The sequence below is a fragment of the Heliangelus exortis genome, chromosome 2 (genome assembly GCF_036169615.1).
Source record: "Heliangelus exortis chromosome 2, bHelExo1.hap1, whole genome shotgun sequence".
NCBI classification, from domain to species: Eukaryota; Metazoa; Chordata; class Aves; order Apodiformes; family Trochilidae; genus Heliangelus; species Heliangelus exortis.
This window is the reverse complement of record NC_092423.1, coordinates 137,793,085-137,815,185: the sequence shown is the minus strand read 5'-3', so window position 1 is coordinate 137,815,185 and position 22,101 is coordinate 137,793,085. Positions and strand designations below refer to the sequence as shown.

General features: G+C 42.2%; 1 protein-coding gene across 3 annotated transcripts in view; it reads right to left on the bottom strand.

Annotated features, from left to right (window-relative positions):
• DEPTOR (DEP domain containing MTOR interacting protein) overlaps positions 1 to 21,865 on the bottom strand; it is a 72,233-nt gene extending 50,368 nt beyond the window's left edge. The window contains exons 1-2 of one of the 3 annotated variants that reach the window (XM_071738280.1): positions 21,604 to 21,738; positions 21,349 to 21,444 (exon numbers count right to left, since the gene is read on the bottom strand). In XM_071738280.1, coding sequence (XP_071594381.1) covers positions 21,349 to 21,434 — 86 coding nt within the window. In that variant the 5' untranslated portion in view covers positions 21,435 to 21,444; positions 21,604 to 21,738. Of the gene's footprint in view, positions 1 to 21,127; positions 21,253 to 21,348 lie in introns of those variants that run through there. The other 2 variants (XM_071738279.1, XM_071738278.1) reach the window with 2 other exon arrangements.
• Between the last annotated feature and the right edge of the window lie 236 nt (positions 21,866 to 22,101).

Below are 22,101 nucleotides of genomic sequence, written 5' to 3'. Positions count from 1 at the left end.
GGGACATCATCAGTGCTTCACTGGGAGGTAGAACTGCCCCTTTCTGATAAAAACAGAACAGCTTTGTACCCTCCAAAAGGTGACAAAGTTTGGCTGTTTTCTGAAGTTTGACAAAGCTTGGCTTATGAACTGTCTTGCAGCTTGGAACACAGTCATCTTACTAAAAACAGCATCTTGCAAAGTGTCTCAGTGACTTAGAAACATAATTCCCACTGAGAGTTAAAACTCACAGGCTTTAATTGGGTTCTAAATACAATGCATTACCAAACAAATAAGCACATGGTGGAATTTGCAAATACATAGAGACACAGGAAAACAGAGAACTACATGATGTGTCCTTTACACTAAACTTCTGCTGTCAGCAAAAAGAATAAAATAGGTCAGTGACAATATAAACTTTGTACACAGAGATGATCATGAAGGTACTCTGCAAATGCAATGTGTATTTCTGGGACAAGCATTTCCAGCCAGGCTTGCCAAGTCTCAGCTGAAGTGTCAGCAGTTCGCTGCTGCCTGTTCCTCTTTCTATTTATGCTCCATCTCTGCATTCACTTAGTTTTGTTACTTGATATCCACAGGAGCTAAAATACCCTTTGAAACACGGAGTTGTACTGGGAATAGAATGAAGATATTTCTGTGTTGGTAGCTGTGGCACAGAAGGAATTCTACCATCTGGGTTAGAGAAGATGGCTTCAAAGCAGCTCCTGATGTGAGTTCTCATCATGGTATTTATCTACACATTTTGCCCACAGCCATAGACAATGTGAAGAGATGCCAGAACAGAGAGCCAGAGATTTCAGATAAACCATCTCTGGGTGCACTGCAGAGGAAAGCCCAAAGCTTCCAAAGAAGTGAAGGTCCACCTGTGCTCCTGTGGCTTTAAATAAAACACTGGGGCTGCCTCTTTTATGAAGTTTGTGGGTTGTGGTTTTTTTAGGCTCAGAAGGCAATAAGGCTACTGAGTGTGGAATCAAGCATGCACAGGGCATCATTCATACCCACGATATACTAATAGCAGTGGGGGTCAAAGCAAGCTCTGGGCAACAGACCCAGGGAGGGCTGAGGGTCTAGGATGAAGTCAAAATGAGATTTCTTGGAGACACACCTTAAGCCTACAAATTCAGTCCAGAAATTCAGACCCACACCCTCCCTTGTGAGTACTCTAGACTGCAAGGGAAATTAGATCTGTGTATTTGTATTGATCTGTAATAAAGCTAGAGACCACTGGCAAAAACAATGTTTGGATTTTTAAACCTGAAGGGTATATAATCTGAGCATGTGTCTGGTCTTCATTTAAAACAGCACTGAGTATCATTGCTGATCTGGTAAAAGAGTGGATGTAAGTAAGATTTTTAGATTATTTTCATATCAGTTTTGGAATGTTTATGTTGGCTTTTTTTCTAGGGTTTGACACCCTAAAGGAACATGCTCAGTGGACTGCTGACTCCCCTTTGCTTTTCTTTTGGACTGTGATGTATCCACATGAGAGGGTTGTCTAAAAGTATAGTCAAATCAGAATAACATTTATTCACCTCTGTTTTCAAGAAGCATCACATCTTGGTATCTGGCAAGGTGACAGATCTTACAACATTTTCTCCTTATGTCCACGGGAAGCTGTGAATCTCTCCATTTGTTAACCCATTTTGCTTCCGTTCCACTTTTAATAAAAATGTGTACAAATATGAATAATACTTCCAGATGTCTGTGCATTCATCCCTTGAAAGCTTCTGTCTCTCTAGAAAGCATAAAACCAGGTTTTACAAAAAAGAAAACCACAAAATATTGTCAAGTTACTATTTCACCTTCCCCTAGTCATAAGGAAAGTGGAAGCCTCCCTGTGTTGCTCCGGGTGTTTGCTTTCTGGGCTGAAGCTGCCAGAACTCAGGAACTCAGAGTTCTTCTCTATAAAGAAGTCAAATGTAATTGTGATTCTCACTCATGTGTGGATGAGCTGGCAAACACTCATGGGACCAACACATGCAGGTTAAGGTCTCTATGATACTACTAGGGGATCCCCAAAAGAACTGATTGATGCATTTCTCACTGAAGAACAAGACATCTTTCTCATGTCCATCAGCCAGGTTTTATTCACATTTTTTTTCTGTGTCTTCATTGCAAGGATATTCTGAGGCTTACTAATTCAGTAAGTACCATGGGGATTCACTTTATGGGGGATTTCTTTTCAAATCTAAACTGAAAACTTCTAACATACATGACTGAAGTTTCAAAGTGCAGAAACCTCAGTACAACTGTTAGTATAGACAACCCTTGACTGCATTAAGACAGTAGCAAAAAGTTCACTGTTTTGTACTGATAATGCAAATCACCCACAAGAAAAAAATTTACTGATAGAAAACTGAGGAAGGAGCAGTGTAGGTATTAGGGTAGGTCAGCAAAAATCAATGAAATTTGTGTGTCAATTTCACTTGTGTCAGGGAGTGCAGGCCTGTTATCTCAGTAACATGGCTAGGAGAGGTGAATGTTCCTTCGAAATGCTAAGTGGGGCAAATATGAGACAAACATCCCAAGTCCTACTGCTATGGCCATTCCTACTAGCACTGACATTCAGGAACATGGAGAGGTAGACTAGGAACTGGGGAATAGGATGCTGGACTGCAGGTTTGCATCACTGGAGTCAAGAAGAGGGGCTGCAGCAAGGACACAAGGGGCTGTGAGACAGCTCCTCTCTCAGAAAAAGAAAAACCAAAAAAACCTACAGGCTGAGGTCCCTTATGCTGCAATTCTTATGCTCATCCACAGACAAAAGCAGAGTATTACCTTGTTATGTTCTTGAATCATAGGTTCCAGACCTCCTGAAAAATGAGGAGGAGGTCTTTCCACCCACCCACCTCTCAGCACATATGGGAAAAGAGTAGGTCCGTGACACACAGAAAGCACTGCAGCACTGAACAGGTTTTCAGTGCTAACAGTAAAAGGTGTCATTTATCTGCCAGAGTTAACCCAAGAAATCCACAGGAGACCTGGAATTAGCCAAGTTGTCTTATCCCAAATGCAGCTATTACATGGCTCCCACCCTGTCAACGAGTGACAAATAGTTTTGCTGTGGCATTTTATCACTTTGGGTAACCTGTGATCTCAAAGTCTTTATAAGCATGACTAATCTCAGCCTGACCACTGCAGACCTGCAGGAGCTCTTCTCAGTATTTTAAGCTCCTCAGGAAGGCACCAAACTGCACTCTTTTCCATAGTCCTTGGCAGTCCTGCTGAAAGCAAGAGAAAAAAATTCTGTCTTCATCATTAATAATACATCATACTGCAGTAATATCTCAATTGCTTTTAGTAATTATTTTCCACCTCTACGCAGAACTCTTCATCAGTTATTGTGCTGTGTAACCATGAGCATCATTAAGCACAAATAGCCAGTGCCTGATAGGTAATAAAATGAGTAATAAAACTCTTAGTGCTGGGTACTATTGTTAGCAAAGACAATTTTATACTGACACTATGATTCAAGATGTTTTACTCATTTCCAACAAATACGTTGATTCACCTTAAAATGAGTACAGATGCAATACTCTTTCAATACACAGTATGATGAACTAAAATGATTACATTTAGCTTACCTCTCCCCATTCTAAATTAATAGCATCCCTCTTTGCATGTTCAGTAAAATTGCCTTACTGAGTGTTATTGTTATTTGAAGGAAGCTATGAAAACAGTAAGTGAAAAAATACTGTCAAAAAAGGCACTCTGTATTGAATTTCTTTAAATAAAAAAGTATTCTTATTTTTTGGCACTGATTCATGCTTTTTTTAACCTCCTATGGCTGCAATATTGCAATATGCAGAATGTTACACTGACAGAACACACAATTCTAGAGAGTTCTTTTCACAGTCATCCAGAATTCTATTGAATTCCAGTGGTTGACCACTAAGCTATAAAAGAACACTGGAACTGATGCAAATTTTTAAACACTCACTGAAAGTAATGATCCATCTCTCTGCATCAACAAGAGGTGATTAAACTGTTAATGGATTACCTTCACAGTTCAAAAATAGAAATGGAGGGACCAGTAAGACTATAAAATCCAAAGCTGTGCATTAACAACAAAATGCTCTGCTGAAAACTGAGGACTTGAAGGCTGAAAGCAACAAAGAATAAGAAGTAGCTGAATATGAAGTAGCTAAACTTTTACTAAACTTTTACTTCAAGCTATCAACAGGCTATACAAAAACCAAAGGCAATCTTAGGTTGTACTGAGATGCTTCCAGAAATGATGGGAAATCCAATTGTTGTCACTGTATATGATACCACAGGACATCACCTAAACATTGTGTATTATTCATACTGTCCTCATTCATGAATGATAAGCTCAAAGAGATTGAATGAAGCAGCATCATGTTGGTATGAAAAATGACGAGCCTGTCCTGTGAGCATAGAGAGGCAGACATTGGCTTGGGAGTCTAGAGTTATCTGAACCAAAAGTGAGAGGAACAGGATTGTTCTCTATAATCTTCCAGGTGAGTTAAAAGCAGAGTGCAAGAAAAGCTATTTAAGCAATGTTGTGGGATCCTAAGTTAAAAATTAGACAAAGTTTTGGAGCAAAATTTCCTAATTGTTACTTGAGGCAAGAACTTAACTTTTAGAAAACTGTAGTAAGTATATCAAAGGATTTATGTGTTATAATATTCTGCAGAACATTTTCCAGCCCTTTGTTTTATAATGACATGACTTACACTGATATCTATGAACAGCCTTGGGAATACTACAGGGAGGAAGAACATCAGAGGATGAGCTTTGAATGCACTATGCCAGGACTCAGTCTTTTTAAGGTTCTGTTTCACGTCAGCCACATAAAAATGAAAACTTGAAGTACTGCCTATATTAAGACATTTGCTGCTTGTGCTAAGGCTTTTAGCATGTGTGTATATGCAGATACACAAACATACTTCATGTGCTTGCCAAAGCACAGGAGTGTAAGTATAACAGGAGATGTCTGTACTTGGGAGCATGCTTCCTTGCTTTTGCAACAGGGTATTACTTGGATTTCATTTCTCCCGTACAGCCAGTCTGTACGTGGCTGACTTGAGGGACAGCTATTTAACTGGCCTTTTGTCATGCAGCCAACACCAAACTAGTGGCATGTTTTCCTCCAACACCTCAGGGAAATCCTACAACCTCTGCGACACACACCTGTGCCAAAAAACAGCTGGTGCTTTGCTGTGAGGAAATCCCACCAGTGAGCTAGCAGCATGCAGAGAGGCCAAGGGTCTGGTTTGCATCCTTTCTAAATCAAAGCATAGAAGCAAGGAGGAGCTGCAATGGCAGAGGATCATTCTCCCTGCTCCACAGCCCAGCGCTCCCTTTTTACCCTTGGGTGAAGTCTCTACATGTTTGTACTCAATTGGCTTCCCTGGCTCCATGTACAACACCCACTCATCTCACTGACATCCAAATTTAGAGGTTTGCACATACCTCCAGCCTCTCGTGTGAGATCTGAAGCTATCATGAAGAACATGACTATGTAGTAGAAGTCACCTTGGTCTTTTTAAGCCTGGAATTTTATAATTTATTTTATATAGTGGCATGATTTTTATTTAAAAAAAAATAAAAATGGTTTTTGAAGTAATATTGAGTATGTGATTATTAAAACAAATAGACAAATCCAGAAGCCTTACAGCCTTTTTCCATTGCCTAAGTTGTCATGTTTGCTTAAGAAAAACATTGCTTTGAGTGTAAAATATATGCCAGTATGACCTTCACAGCCAGCTGGAGGCAACAAATCAGTATAATTCTAATTAACATTCTGCTCATTTATACATGTTTTTCTTAAAGAGAAACCTGTAACATCCAATAGGGTTTTACTGCTAGTGCCAAATGGACAGGAAGAAATGAATCACCATCTACAGAGAAAGAATTAAAAATGTCTCAGAAACCTATCAGTTGCCCTAAACAACACAGAATGAGTTCTAAATGCATCAATGCCAAATAGTAACACTGATTTTACTCAATAATTGTGCAACATAACACTACTGCATCCATTTTTTAAACACATAAAGGATTGCTCTCTTGCACAAATGTTTTCTTGACAAAGAAAAGTCCTCTCTGCTTTAAATCTCTTTATCTAGGATGTACAAATACGTAACAAGAATTATGGTATATAAATTTAAGGGAATTACTTCGGTGGCATGAAAGTTGAGAGAAGCTCTCCTTCCCCTCTACTCTGCCCTGGTGAGGCCACATCTGGAATCTTGTGCCCAGTTCCGGGCCCCTCAGTCCCAGAAGGACCGGGAACTGCTTGGAAGAGTCCAGTGGAGAGCGACCAAGATGAGTAAGGGAGTGGAACATCTCCCCTGTGAGGAAAGGCTGAGGGAGCTGGGGCTCTACAGCTTGGAGAAGAGGAGGATGAGGGGTGACCTAATTAATGTTTACAAATATGTAAAGGGTGAGTGTCAGAAGGATAGAGCCAGGCTCTTCTCAGTGATGACCAATGATGGGACAAGGGGCAGTGGTTATAAACTGGAGCATAGGTGGTTACGTATAAATATAAGGAAGATTTTTCTCACTGTGAGGATGACAGAGCACTGGAACAGGCTGCCCAGGGAGGTTGTGGAGTCTTCTTCCCTGGATGCATTCCTGTGTGACCTGCTATAGGTGACCCTGCTCTGGCAAGGGGGGTTCGACTAAATGATCTTTTGAGGTCCCTTCCAACCCCTGACTTTCTATGATTCTATTAAGTTACTTAAATTCTGGCAAGCTAATGACGAAGTTTATCATTAAGGAAGGGGTATTAATAAAAATCCTAGTTAAAGACTAATTCTATTTCAATTCTTTTACTTTTGCAAAAATCTGTCATGGGCATATTTTCTTTTGATGAGCTATTTTTGATGAGCATCCTTCTGCATCTGATATGTGATATGAACAGATACACAGCTGCTGCATAACCACCTTCTTTTGCTAGGATGCTATCAAAGATCCTGTCTTGTTTGATCAGGCCCTGTTAAATGTTCACAAGTAGATGAGCTTTGAAGGAATAAATTTTACAGAAGCATTATTTCTCTTCCTTAAGATGGAATAGAAACTTGCCTTGAAAATAAGAAATAAATCAGAAAGAAGCCTGGAGAAGTCCTGCTGCTCTCCTAAACAGTTGCTCCCATTGCTGAGCCATGTGTTTGACATTTCTCATTCTAGGCAAAATAGTCTCTCCACACATGCAGAAAGTTCAGTGAACAGGTATTCAACATACCCCAACAACAGATTCAAACTGTGATTTCTTACTGCTTTCATGCATTTCATACTGCTTTCTTACTGCTTTCAGAACATGCACCCTGACCCTTATTCACCAAGGAACAGCATCAGCCTTACATATGATACCAATCTAAGCTGAATGCTGGTAGACTCAGATTAAAACAGTCTGATAATGTTTACAGCATACTTCAAATTCTGGATGAGGCCTGAACCTGAATCCAAAGCATGTGTTGCACTGACAGGTAGGGAAAGGCTTTAGATGGGCAACAGGACAAGAGGAGATGGGAGGTGAAGGTCTGCACTGTGTCTTTACACAGACTCAGATATTCATCTGTCATCAGTGTAAATGGCCCTACACTGTATGTTAATCCTAAATGCAATTAATTTCCTGAAGATGATCCTTGATATCACATGCCCTGAAGAAAGGCAGGATCTATAGGGGCCTGGGTATGGTTGCTCCTCAGATGACATCAATGACCATGGTCAGGCAGGTGGACCATGGACACTTCTTGTCTTAGCTACTGAAACACATGGTGAAAAGCCAAAGTTTAGTCCATCACTCACCCTGGCTATCAAAGAACAACACAAACAATGCCAATTAGGTCTTAATTTGAATGTAACAACAATGATCTTTCTGAATGCTGAACTATACAAGATTTCAGAATTACACAATATTTCAGACCATAGGTAAGCAGCATATAGGAACTGCTGAAACTGCAAAAGGTCTGAAGACATGAAATCATGGATCAAGTGACCAAAAACTTTCTGTGTCTTTTTCCACACGTCTATAATTTTCTGAGGTGGAACACCAGTATTTTCTATGAAAAGATGCACAGTGCACAGTCTACAGCCTGTGAGCAAGATGTCACCATTTCCAGTATACTGGAACTTTTCCTTAGCCACTATATGTTTAAATAAATTCTTCTCTTTGTGCTTATGTAATTCTCCTTAACAGTTTACACAATCCTTTTTTTCTTCCTCCTTTTCCCCAGTAATATGTTTCCTAATAGTATCCGTATTCCTGGCCTCATATAAACTCAGTTGTTCCATATTCTTCAGAAATGAAATCAACACAGAGTCCAAACACATTTCATGTGAAATTATGTAGGATACACTGTTTCAGCTGGTATTGATTTACAGATTTAACCAAAGAAGTCATATGAAGTTCTTAATATATTATTTTGGAGTAGCTTCAGCCCCTCTATAGCCAAATGAACTGAATGCAAACAATCATCTTTCAACCACCACTGTTTGATTCATTATAGCAGACTCAAAGTATAGCACTTGGAAAAAAACCACTTTATAGAAACCTGAAATTATTGGATTTTCTCATTATGAAAGATTTTTAAAGGGTCTAAGCCTTGCAGCATTGAAAGAAAGCACAAGGGCATACAGAGAAAGCAACAAATCTAATTGCTTTGTGTGTGTTGAAAGAAATATTATTTTCAGAAAGGTGGAATATTGGTTGGGCACATGTCTGATTTAATTATATCTTTGATTGTATCTGTAATGGCAAGGGAATATATCTCACTACCATCCAAATGGATTATCAGATGAGACATTCCCCTCCAAGGGATGGGAGTGTTAATGGTTCTAATACCTTCTTCCCTCAATGTGGGACTGAAAATCCACTTTCCACAAGCAATGCTGGAACTGCAGGACTATGGAAAACCAGGAATTTATGCCCACAAAGGAATTCCCAAACTGGGCCCTTTATCCACAGCGTGAGAGGATCTGAGAGAGCTCCATCCATTTTTTGTATCTCTGTGCAGGCAGTGAGAATGGAGGAGCAGGTGGCTTGTCCAGAGATCACTGTTCCCCTTGTAAAGCCAGCATGACAGCCAGCAGGATTTCTGGCACTAACAAGATTTAGTGGCCTTCCAGCATGTATAAGTCAGTATACTGCCCTCGGTCTTTTCCTATTCTCATCACTTAAAGACAGAAATAAACCCAGTATGTCCCAGGTAGGTATATTTTGTTTCAGTCCCCCAGGTTCTTAAGAAATGGATCTACAGATAATTTCACAGACATCTTGAAAGCCTCTTGGTGATGGGAAGAGCTGTGATGTTGGCATCTCATGAAACTCATATAACCCAGAATAAAAGCCTGGCCTGACTTAAGACAACACAGTCAAGGGAATCCGGTCCTTCATAAAACTTCAGTTGAAACTGAGAGGTCTGAAAAGTTTTTGGGCATTCATTTCAAAATGAATACATTTCTCATTCTTAAATTCACTTGAAAAGATGGACAGTGTAGTGGTGGTGTCAATTGCTGCATCCATTGTACAAATGAACTCAGCTGATGTTGCACTGAAGCAGGTTAGGAAACATTCTCACAAACCCTCCCCCATTGCAGCAGAGGGGATAATAATCTCTGGTTACTAGCCAGGAGCAAAATGCTGATAGTATCAGCCACCAGAGCTTAAAGAAGACATCACATTATGCCTTCATGAAATATAGAGTAATATAAGTTGGAAGGGACCTCTGGAGGTCATCTGGTCCAACCTATACTGAAACCTATACTGAAATCATACTAATGAAAGCATCTCAGGGTCATTTCCAGGCAAGATTTTAGTATCTCCAAGATTTTCTGGACCCCTATTCCACTTTTTCATTTATCCTCATGGTGAATAATTGTTTTCAAATATCTAATTAGAAATTCTCTTGCAATTTTTCCTTTGTGACTCTTGTCTTATCCATGTGCACCTTGGAAAAGACTCTCTGTTCTCTTCTGCCTTCTCATTTCAATAGTTGCAACCAGCAGTAAGATCCTCCCAAGCCTTCTCTTCTCCAGGATGAGCAGACCCAGCCCTCAGCATCTCCTTGTACATCACATGCTCCAGCCCAAGCCCTCCCTGAGAGCCAGCCCTCCTAGGGGCTTTCTTCTTGTACAAAACCACCTTTTTGTAGTCTGTTAATAGCATACTTTTGCATAAATCAAGGTTATGTAAATAAATTAAGTTTATTAGAGTAAGCTTGTCATAAACCTTGCTTTATTTCTTTTGTTCAGTGTTCTTTTAAGAACCTGGTTTCATCGTCTCGCCTAGTAGGACAAGCAGCAGTATGATACCAAGGGCTTCTATTACAGACCCATTTTTCTTGTCACAGAAATCTATGTATTAATTTGACTTCATCTACTTCTACTATTTCCCACAAGACTTGGAATGTCTAAGTTTGCCCAAATGCTATTATTCTGAAAATAACTTAATTGTCCATGACAAGTCTTTAAGCTTCTAGCCCCAAATAATTCTCAAAATGGTATTTGTACAATCTCTTTTGAGATTTGTACATTTAATGCTACCTAGAGCTTCTTCCCATCACAATTTCCCTATGTTTGCAGTGACCAAGCAGAAGAATAACTGCTTAAATCAGGATTTACTCTTGCTACATATTAGTAAATATAAAATCAATTCAGCAAAAGGAAAGCTTAAGTTAATTACATCCTGAGCATCAGGAAACAATTAACAGCTTTCTATTTTATCATCCTGATTTTTAAGCGATAGAATTGTATGCTACTGCAGAAAAGGATGCAGTTATCAAGAAAAAGATCTTTTTTTTGCAAAAACATGAAAGGAAATTGATCCACTACTGACAGTCAGTGGATTATAAATAATGTTTGGCTAATAACTCTCCAGAAGTCATTTCTATTATTTGCAATCATAACTCTGAGTGACGTGTTGGCCATATGTTGTCAGATTCCCTTCCCAAAGAGGATGAGTGTTAAGTGCTTGACTCTTATTCTTCAGATAAGAAATCATAGATTCAGCTTTCTGTGTGTATTCTGCAATACTAATTGGAATTAAATAAAAATAATTCTTTTCTGGAACCATATTGTAATTATACATCATGATTGGTTTGCCTCTTACAACATAACTGAGAATGGCTTGTGAAAACACAAAAGAATACTCAGGCTTGCTTAAGCAGCCCCAACGCTTTGAAGACACGAGCAAAAATGTTCTGAAGAGCAACAGATACAACATATGAACACTTCTTTTTAACTCCTGCCAATAAACTCGTTCATTGCAATATGCAAGAAAGTGGTGCAAGCACAGAGCCAGCAGATTGTACAACAGTTCAGCTGAGCACAAATGGAAACATTACAGCAGTATAACCCTTCTGGCAATGGTCCCTGGTGTGAGAAGCAATGGAACAAACCCACATAAACCTCCACAACTCTAAGCCAAAGGCCACTGTGCTAGATGCCAGCTTTGTTCCCAAACCAGATAGATTATACAAGATCCATAAAGGATAAATATGACAGTGTTAGTGCTGCTTATTAGCAGAAGAGCTTTGAACTCTGCAGATTCCTCCTGCAATGCACCTGCAGGACAGCTGTACTTCTCTCCCAGAAGGTCCAAGTTCAGTTCCAAGTTCTCCTTCCCTATTACCTTACACCTCAAGGATTCTCCTATGCACTGCTCTTGACAAACATGATCCTGTCTGGTTCTTACCTAGCTGGAATGCTCTTACTTTCCACAGCACTTGATCTATCTGATTCCCTCCACTGCCTCTTCCTCTTCTGTCACATCAAACACAGCATTACCATGTTTACCTTCACTTTCAAGCTCCTAGCTTTGCTATCCCTGTCTCTCAGGTGGTGCTGGCTCTTGCTCTGACCAGAAAAATTTAGTTCCAGTTTTGCCATTCAATTTTAAATCTTTTAGCAACTTTAAGCTTGCTGCCTTAATACCCAGGAGGCACCTTCACACAAAGAGCCACAGAGCTGTCTGTGTAGTCCCCAGATCCTGCCCACCATTGCTATGATCTTACAAAAACCTTGACATCTAAACAGAGGGGATACTTAAACATCACAGTTTGGGTCTTTGAGGAGCCAGTGTCACTGGTGCCCCCCAGTATAAGGGGGTCTGTGGAGGTCCTCACCCCCTGACCCCAGGCCAGCTGACCTTACCTCTTTCACTGTCCTTGGTGTTGATACAACATGATGGTAACCTGGCTGAGTTCCCCAGGATGTTCATTGTGGGGCCAGGAACACACCAATTCAGGTGCTGGTGTGGTGTGCCTGCTGGTCTGGGAGAGTTGGGCTGCCCTTCCCTTCAGCAGCAGCTTGAGACATCAGCTCCACATTGCTGCAAAAACCACAGTATGACCTACAGTCCCCTGGTTCTCCACAGAAACCAGAAAACTCTCATCTGCCTGCAAATCCTTGTGAGACTGCTGTAGTAGCCCACATAAACACAAACACAACAGCAAGGAAATGGAGAATCATGGCCTTGTTACACAAAAACCAGCTTCTATATTTGCCCTGAATTAGCAAGCCAAATCAGGTATATTTTTTAATTATTTGTAAATGCACTTTCGAGATCTGAAAGCATTTACTTGATTGAGGCACTGTTAAGAAGCAAACTACAAAGTAGTTGCATTCCCAAGTAGTGCTGTCACACTGGTAGCACTGTGACATGCTGGTCATATTAATTACATAGTAAAAATTTCAAAGCATATGAAATGTCAATATTTGTTTCTACTCATGCACAATACCCTGACAAGAGTACAGAAGTAAAGATAAAGGCCTTGAAAGAGAAAAAATCTGGACAAATTGCAAACACAATTTCTGTTCCTATGGGATAACAACACATGAATTTGGCATTTAAACTCATGATTTCTATAGCTTGTGTTCTACTAGAGTCTGAAATTTTTAATGGGAATCCATCAAATGTTTGACTCATCTCAAGTTTAGACAAATTAAGCAGGGGTCAGGGGGTCGTCAAGCACACCCAATGGCTGCTGCCATTCCCTCTCTCCATCCTTGACCATGGGCTTCTTCTGTTGGCTCCTGCACCCCAGTGCTGGCACCAGTCTGACCTCATGCTGAGTGTTTTTAGAAAGTTAAATTTTTCTTATCTGTCTTCGGCTGCTTTGGTTCCCTGAACTTCTAATCCCAGACAAACACCAGTACAAAGTGCAAGGGAAGTGATAAGGGCAGGGCAGTAGCAGCCTGCAGTTAGATCTGCTGTATCAGAAAACCACTGTCTGAAACTGTAGCTCAGTGATATGGACATGGAGTAACCCAGCACTCATTCCTTCCCCCGTACTTCTTCAGAGAAAGCTTTTATGTGGTCATGCAGTGAACTGCTTTGTAAAACTGACCCAAATGCAGTGTCAGCCATCTAAAAGCCCTGCTGCTCACTTCCCCAGTGCAGACCACCATACTGTGATGGTCCAGAGATGTTTGCAACAATCCAAAGGCAACAATCCAAATTCCTCTGTGCAGGGAAGCACCGAGGAGAGGACCAGGAGGTAGAAAAATCTACAACAATGTGGGTAAAAGAAAGAGAGGACCATTGCTTTCTGTGGCAGTACTAGCTCAAAGTTTTAGCCATCCAAACCATTTGCTCCTCTCCACTTCTCTAGCTCCAGGTATACCTGTGTAGCTGTACCAGGATTAAAAGCACAGCTGATGAACAGAGAAACAGATGTAACAGCCCCAAACCTGCTGAAGATTGCTGCCTGGGGAGGCTCCTTTGGCTTCAAAGACTTCTCTGGAGTCTGAGTGAGCCTGTCAGAGAGTCTGTGGGGTATCTTTTCCTTTACTCCATGCTTTCATGCAATTCAATGAAAGAGTTTTCAAAAAATAAGGGAGCAAGACTGCACATTACTTCCACTCCTGCTATATTGGTCTCTCCTGGCAGCGTAGGTTTAAATATTTTGTTTTTCTATAACTCTGCAACCAGTTTTAGTCTTTCTGCTGCAAGGAACAAAAGCATATTCACAGTCCAGTAGTTTCTCTTTAAAGCCACAGGAAAAATGTGGGATTCAAGAGAAAGGTCAAATCTCCAAACAGTTAAAAACATTAAAAAACTAAAGGTCATGCTGTTGTTGATATTTATGAAATTGATAAAAATTCTTTCTCAGCTTTCCTTCTGCAAACTAGTGAAGGCAAACTGCCTCTGTAAATCTGTCTCTCCGTTCTATCATAACACCAACAGTCATCGTCAAATCAGTGTAACTAGGGATCCTCATGAGCCTGTGTTCAAATAGACTTAAGTTGTATTTAAGTCCAGTGGTGGATACATTAATACGGTGCAAAATATATGTTTATATGTCCTGCTCTTACTTAAATAAATAAATAAAAATTAAAAATAATTAAAAAAACCAAACAACACAACCCATGACTGCCATGTGAAGTGCATTCTTCACTTAAGGAATGCCAGTGGTTCCACTGAGACCTGAAGCTTGGCAGTTTCTGTCTCTATTAACCTCTAGAGCCTCAATGAAGTTTTTCTTCAGGGACCAGGTACATGAATCAAACCTGCTAAGCTCTTGCTCCTTACTCAGTCTTTTATCCTCTTGGCCAGTTTTTCATAAGTTTCACCTCTTCCCATAGAAGTTTATTTTGAGGACATGACTGTATTCAACCCTAGCCTTGAACACAGGGAAAAAAAGTGTTTTTCAGTTATCAAAAGAACTCACACAAGCCTGCTCATTACAAAGGTTATGAAAATAAAAAGCAGCATTAGTGACAAGAAAGGCAGAATGGCCCAGAGCCTCAGGAGGGAATGTCTGTTTTTGAGAACAGACCCTAAGCCAAGTATCACCCAAGCCAGTAGTCAGTGCCTGGACACTTAGTGACGGGGAAAGGAGTCTTTGTCAGGAGCTTAGCTGGACAGCAGAGAGGCAAATCTTTGCTGCTGTGACAATGTCCTTCCCTTTCTTGAGTTTACATCATAGAAAACACTGAAATTATTCAAGTTTTACTCTTCAAAAAGTACTAGAGTCTATACATGTAAGAAATACCTCAATTAAAATGAGATGCACTGATTCCTCCCTAGCCCTTGTCCATTTATCTAATAGTGAAAGCTGCTTGACCATCCTCCTGTCTTCAGTCACTTCAGTCTCACTATACATGACATGACTTAGGAGGGAGAAAAGAGCAGATCCTTTCCTGAACACACTACCCAGTCTCTACACTTAAGAGGTATTCTTCCCTGTGCTTTCAGGATACCAGTCTTAGGCTTGGTGTCTGACCTCCCAAACCAGAAATCCTAATCCAGACAGACTCCCATTTCGCTTCCTTAAGTTTGGTGACTTCACACAGACCTTTCCTTGCCAACCAGAGCCAGCTAATTCTGGAAGCCAAGGGCTGTTGCAAGGGTTCTATTTTTCTTTAGACCATACTATGCCTAGCCCTGCTGGGACTCAATAAATAGCTCAAATTCCTAGGCACTATCACTACACAAATAATAAATAATAATGACACGTGGTAGGAGGACTTCTCTGTCATGATGCCTGCCCATGGCCACTGCCCTCACAGGAGCAACGATCATGTAGTAAATGCAAAAGTAGATTGCTTTTGAGCCATTAATTCTGCTTTCCCTCCAAAAGTATCAATACCAAAACAGTTTCCTTCACCTACTCATGGGCAGCTCCTCTAATATAAAATAAACAAAAACTATTCTTGCACACGCAACATACATCCAGGATCCTTTGCTCCCCTTCTGATCTCTGCTACCCTGAGACAGAAGTTAATGATTGACTCCATCTGCAGAGGAATACAAAAAATATACAGCACAAACCACTTGTACAACATCCTCCTCCCTGTGTACACAGCAAAAGAGCAATCGCTATTTGCACACGCATTGTTAACTACTCCATCTCTGAGCTGTGCTCGAGGAAAGCTGATGACAGGAATGACAGAATTATTAAAAGGCATAGCTTAAAGAACTGAGCAAATAAAAGCCTTATGTCTTCATCTCTAGAAATATTGAATAGCCATAAATTTTACTGAAGGACATGAGGAACTGAGATTCCTGGCCCTGGGATAACACACACACACACACACACACACACACACACACACAGGTGTGTGTGTATCTACCTGCACACATATATGTATCTATGTTTATAAATACATAGGGGACTGGGTGTCATTAAAGTTAGTACAAACAAAATAGGCAAGATTGAAACATGTGAGAAGGTTCTTTAAATGTCATAGAGTCTAGAAAAAATGAACAGACAATTTGAGAAACACATGCTTTTTATAAAATTAGTTATATTAATTAAAATATATAATTAAAATTGTTGTGATAAGGTAGAGTTAGCAAGAAACTTCTTGATTTCAAAACACTTCATTTTGCAGCTTTACGAACCTTCACTTTGAAGCCTCTTTTTTCAGTGAATTATTCTGGTGGAACCTCACAAAGAAGATTGCCAATTTTTCAGTTGCTTGATTTAAGAAAACAAATTAATCAAAGTGAAAATATTTGGACAGAGAGTTCTGGAGCACTCTGTTCCACAGAGATCTGATGATATAATCTCGTGTGCCCTATCTTCCCTGAAGAAGTCAACAGACAGAAGCCTTCTCAAGTGAGACAACTAAAAACTATTATTTTCAAGGTTAGTTTTAAGCCTGAGCAGTAGCCTTGGTTAAGGTAAATGCAACCACTGGTAGAGAACTAAGGACGCTGCAAGAACAGGGTGCAGGAGGAAGAAAAATACATCATCCCTTTTAAGTGGAAATACAATATTTGATTGGCTTAGGAAGATCACAAAATCTCATCTTAATAAATGTCTCTAAAATGGCAGATGTTTTTTAATATTTGAAGATCAGTCAAGAAAATATATTAATGTTAAGGCTGTCTTGATTAAACTTCTCTAGAGGCTCTTTCTGTTATTTGCCCTGGTTTCTTTGTATTTTAGAATGCAAATGAACTTTTGAACTCTACCACTGTGAAAAAGGCTTACTATTTATTGCTCAGATAGGAAAAAAAAATATGGCAGGTGCCATCATCTCTGACAAGATTTAGAAGACTGAAAGTTATGCACTCCACTTTAAGAAGTTTTCTTAAAGTGATAATCTTCCTGAAGCAAGACCTGTGGAAGACCAGAGAAAACTGATTTTGACTTTTCTCTTGCAGCTCCAAAATATATAATTGTTTACCATGTAAAACCACTTTTGAAAAACAAAACTCAAAACCAGACTCTTGACAAAAAGGCAAACAAATTTCTGTTGAACAATAGCTTGAATTTTGAAACAACAATCTCTCAGAAACATACTTCATATTCTTGAAGCAGAAACAAAGATGAGGCTGTATTATAAGAACTAGTATAAGAAAAAAACAAGTTTCCTAATGATTTATTCAACTGTTTAACAGAAGTGTGACTCAGGAAATGTGTTGCTTCTTGTAAGAGCTGGTCATAAAGAAGGATCAAAAAATCTGCACAATATATACAAAGGCAATTTTGGATCTAAATAAAAATATAATTTTTTAAAGGTGTTCTTTTAATATTGCTGGTTGGTCAACTACAGCCTGAATGACTGGGCACATTTTCTACAAGAAATGAGGGCCTCTTGGAAAATATACCAGACTTCAGTGACAATCTGTCTTCCAGAAACAATTAGCAGATAAGGAAGATTTTGGATAGCCCTGACTTGTAAGACAGGAATCCAGAAAGTAACAAAGCATGCCCATTGAAACTGCTTTTGGTTGCCAGAGGCAAGATCAGCTTTAGCTAAATTAATGTTCAAACCCAGACAGAGATACTTTAACCCTTCTGCCAAACAGTGCTGAAATGGGCATAACCTGTTGCCTTTGACCACGAGGAAAATGAGCTTGGAATTGCTCTGCTTCAGGTAAAACTCTCACTGACTTCATCAGTACTGTTATACTTCCAACAATGACTATCCAAAGCACCCAGGCCGTGGCACCTTTCTTCAGGTACACACAGTGAGACTGAGGGAGCTCTGGGACATTGTCTTCCCAGGGGCTGCTCCCCAGCAGATGTGTTCAGGCAGGGACATTGCAGCACGGGGGCTTCAGAGGACTCTCCCAGCCCAAGGAAGACGAAGGCCCCATGATCCCCTCAAGCACAGCTCATTTTCTTCAGGAGACAGGTCCATGCTCATCACTTGTAACTTATGGTGCCTTTAAAGGGCAGCTCTGTTGTGAGCTCACCACTGAACAACCATAATCTCTGCAACTGCAGGAGTAGAGAAGGAAAACTTGGATTTTGGGGTGATTTGAGCTGATAGGCAGTTGTTTGCCCCAGCTATTTGTCCTTGCAGGGCTGTTGGTGCCTGGCCAGCCCACAGCTGGACCACGCTCATCCCAGCTCCTGCCTTGCCCTGCTCAGTCTCCCACACAGCAGTGAGAACCTGCTAATGGGTAGGGTCTGAAGAGCCACACTGTTGAAACCTCCAGCTTGCTTCATGGCTGTCACCCTGATCATTTAAAGAGCCAAACTTCAGAAGACTTCACTTTAAAAAAAGTTTCTATTAACCAAAAGTAAGAGGTGTTTGCTCAGCCAGCTCCTGGGTATAGAGGCGAAGGACACTACCGGGTGAAAAAAATTTACCACGTTTGCTAAAATGTAGCTCTAGGCCCTGTTTCTTGTTCCATAAATCACCCCCGCCATAGCCCAGGATTTACACTGTGGCATCATCTCTCACAAACTGCTCATGCCCAAAGTGGGTGGGTGCAATCCCAGAGCCAGTGTGTGCCAGCAGCCAGCTCTGCAGCTGCCTGCTGACACAGCACACACCAGGGCAGAAGCTCCTGGCCTTGCAAAAGAGAAACACAGATCACAGGCCAACTGAGGAGCAGTGGAAAAATCTCTTTGGCCTCCTGCTCTCCCTCTCCTAGCCAGTGTGCACTTTTCTGGGGAGGGGAAAGAGACACGGGGCTTCCATCCCTGCTGGCAACATTGCTAGTGTGAGAAGCCAGGCTCACCAAGATGCTGTTTGGATGACTTGAACCCCCATGCCATGAAGAAATCTCTGCCAGAAAGGGACAGATGTGCAACAGACAGGCCACAGGAACAAGGGCTACGAGACAACGCGTGCGGCTGGGGCGAGACGGGCAATAGGAACGCTGCAAGGAATTTAAATCAAGCAGCTCTCTCAAGGATTTGAGTTTAGACACAGGTGCTGTTTGGCCTAGTACAAGAGTGCTTTAAATACCTACATTTGGTCAGTTTTGTGTAAGTGACACCATGCTCACAGTTTCGTTTTACACTTTTACTCCACGGTTATGCATTGATCTTGCAGAATGCAACACTTGCTCTATGCACTTTCACCCAGATACACACATAATCACCTGTCGGGCTGCATCACTCCCGATGGGGGCTTGTCTTGCATTTGCAAGCATCACTAAGAATAGAGGACAGTATGTTTCCTTGAGTGCATGTGTGTGCTCATCTTCTATTTTTTTTCTCAGCCCCAGATGCTGCTGAGATAGTCAGATTTTGATCCTGAAAACCCTCAACGTTTACATTTAGCCCTTAACAATTATACACTTATCTTGGAAAGGAAAAGAGATACTTCAAATGTAGGGCTGTCTAAAATTTCTCTACTGGCCAGTTCTCTATCACATATTTTCAAGCTTTTATTTTCTGGAAAACTGAAGAAAACCAACCCTTTGCAAAGGATATGCCAACAGAGAAACTGAACAAAAAAACTGCGGAAAGAGAGACAAAAGTGCAGTTTCACAGGACACTTACAGCTGACTCAATGGCCCATTGCTGCCAAAATGGGAGATTTCATTTCTTCTCCACTACTTCCTCTTTCTGCTTCTGGCTGCACATTCCCAGCATCTCTCTCTCTGGGTTCTGGCAGTGAGCAAATCAGAAATGTAACCCACCTGCTGGATCACCACATTGTATCTGCTCACAGGAAGGTGCAAGAAGCATGCAAACAGGCATGAGGGAGGAGGTGGAACTACACAGATGGGAATAAGGAGTAGGAATAGGGTCAAGGGGGGAAGCTAATTTTCCCATTCAGCAGCAGATAGTTATCATACAGTCCAAGGATATCTACCTACAAGATTTGCATAGGTAACTTTGCAGGACAGGGAATAGTGATTTTGTATCTGTAGGTCACTCTGCCCAATCACGTCATCCTTGATTGTGAAACTAATGAACTAATGAGATGCTTCTAGGAGAAAGATCTGATGAAGTTTCCTCAGTTGTCTCCTTAGAGGAAGACTGCAAAGTTTTTGCTTTTACGTATAACTATGAGGTTATGCAGAGCCCGCACGTCTGGTACACCCTGTCACCTTGTGTTTCCCTTCAAGCTACTTTGAAGAGGAATCTCAACCTTGGAGCAGACACTGGTGTCTACTGGAGCCAGACCACTAAAACAACATTTACTCCACAAAGATATCACTGGTGTACATCACAAGCTATCAGTGGTCCTTACCATACAGATACGACCAGTAACGTCAGTGCCTGTACTAGCAGCAGTGATGGCACTTCCCAAAGCAAGCAACATTTCTATCATTTTTCAATGTTTGTCTGGTATTTGAGAAAAAAGTTCAAAAAAATTCAAGCAAAAACTAGTGATAAAACAATTCCACAATCTCTTTGTAATTACATATAAAACACATGATAATAATAGCATTATTCTTTCTGAATCACACAATGTTCCATCAACAAGCCAAAAGCCTTAAAATTTATCTTTTCTCCTCTGTAGTGTATGGGTACAGATGGCACACTAAATACATCACAGAAATTATAAAAATTAACTGAGTCAGGCATTTTTGTTAACGGTTTCTGTGCTGCACTCAGCTCCAGTCACACAGCACTGTTAATTACTGCTGGCACTGACAGTAGGGATCCCCTTCCATCTGCTAGGACCAGCTGATGCAAAATAAAAACAAGCCCTTCGAGTACGGAGCACCACTGCAGGATCGCTCCCGGCTCCGATGCCAGAGCGGTTCCCTGCGCTCTGCTTATTTCTCGCTGGGGTGCTAAAACATTTTAATGCTTACGATTTCTTTGGTTTTGCCTTTTGTTTGTTTTTTGGTTTTTTTGGTTTTTTTTTTTTTTAATCTTAAAAGAGGCAACCCTCCTTCTATTTATCTCTTGATCCCTTTAGCGATACAGTAGCCTTATCCCCCAGACGTCTTCTAACCCAGGCAGGGCAGTAAAGATGCCCGGGACATAAGACCCTCGGGACCGTGACTTACCTCCCCGGGCTGCCATCTCCGCTTATACTCGTCCTCGCTGCGGAAAGCGGGGCCGGAGCCCGGGGACGCTCTGGAAGCAGGGCAGGTGCTCCCATGCAAGGACAGCCCGAGGGGACAGACCCTCGCCCTCCGCCCCGCAGTTCTCCCACCTGCCTACAGAGGGGTTGCTGCTGACCCCCGGGTACGTGTGCCCGGCAAAGCGGGGGGGAGACACCGCTTACCGGAGCTGCTCGCCGGTGAGCAGGACCTCGGCCATGTGCTCCAGCTCCGTCGCTTTCTGCTGCATGCTGCTCATGCCCTCCTCCATCGCCACCGGCCTGCGGGCACAGCACCGCCGGGTGAGGGGGGACCGGGGACCCTCCGGCCGCGCTGCCCCCGCCGGCAGCTCCCAGGGACGCCCGGCCCCGGCCGCTGCGGAGCTTGTCGCCGGGAGCCCGGGGGCACAGCGGCAGCCTTCCCCCGCCGCTTCGGCTCACCTGAGCGGGGCAGGTCACTTTTCCTCTCGGCAGGCTCGTATTCCCCCCCCGCTTCCCGTGTTATTGTGTCACGGGCAGGCGGAGAAACACATGGCCGCAGCCGCCGCAGCCGCAGCCGGGCTCGCCGAGGCAGCAGCGTCCCCCCCCGGCTGTCACACGACAGGGTCGGAGCTGCCGGCACCCCCGGGAAGGAGCCGGCTCCTCGCCGGGGGCTGCGGGCGCAGAGGCTGCCGCCGCCTCGGCTTCCCGGCCGGGCTGTAGGGCAGAGGGCGGCCGCGCAGGCAGGAAGGAGGGCAGCGCTGCCCTGCCAGGAGAACTCTCCTGCGGGGGCAAAGTCCCCGCCGCCGGGCTGCGATGAGGGGCTGCCGGCTGGACGGGCCGAAGGGAGGGAAAGCTCGGGAGAAGCCTGAGAGATGGTGCCGCCGGCCCAGGCAGTGAGCGCCGTGCCTTGGCGGATACCCTTAGCGATAGGTGGGTGGCAGAGAGGGAGCTGCTGGT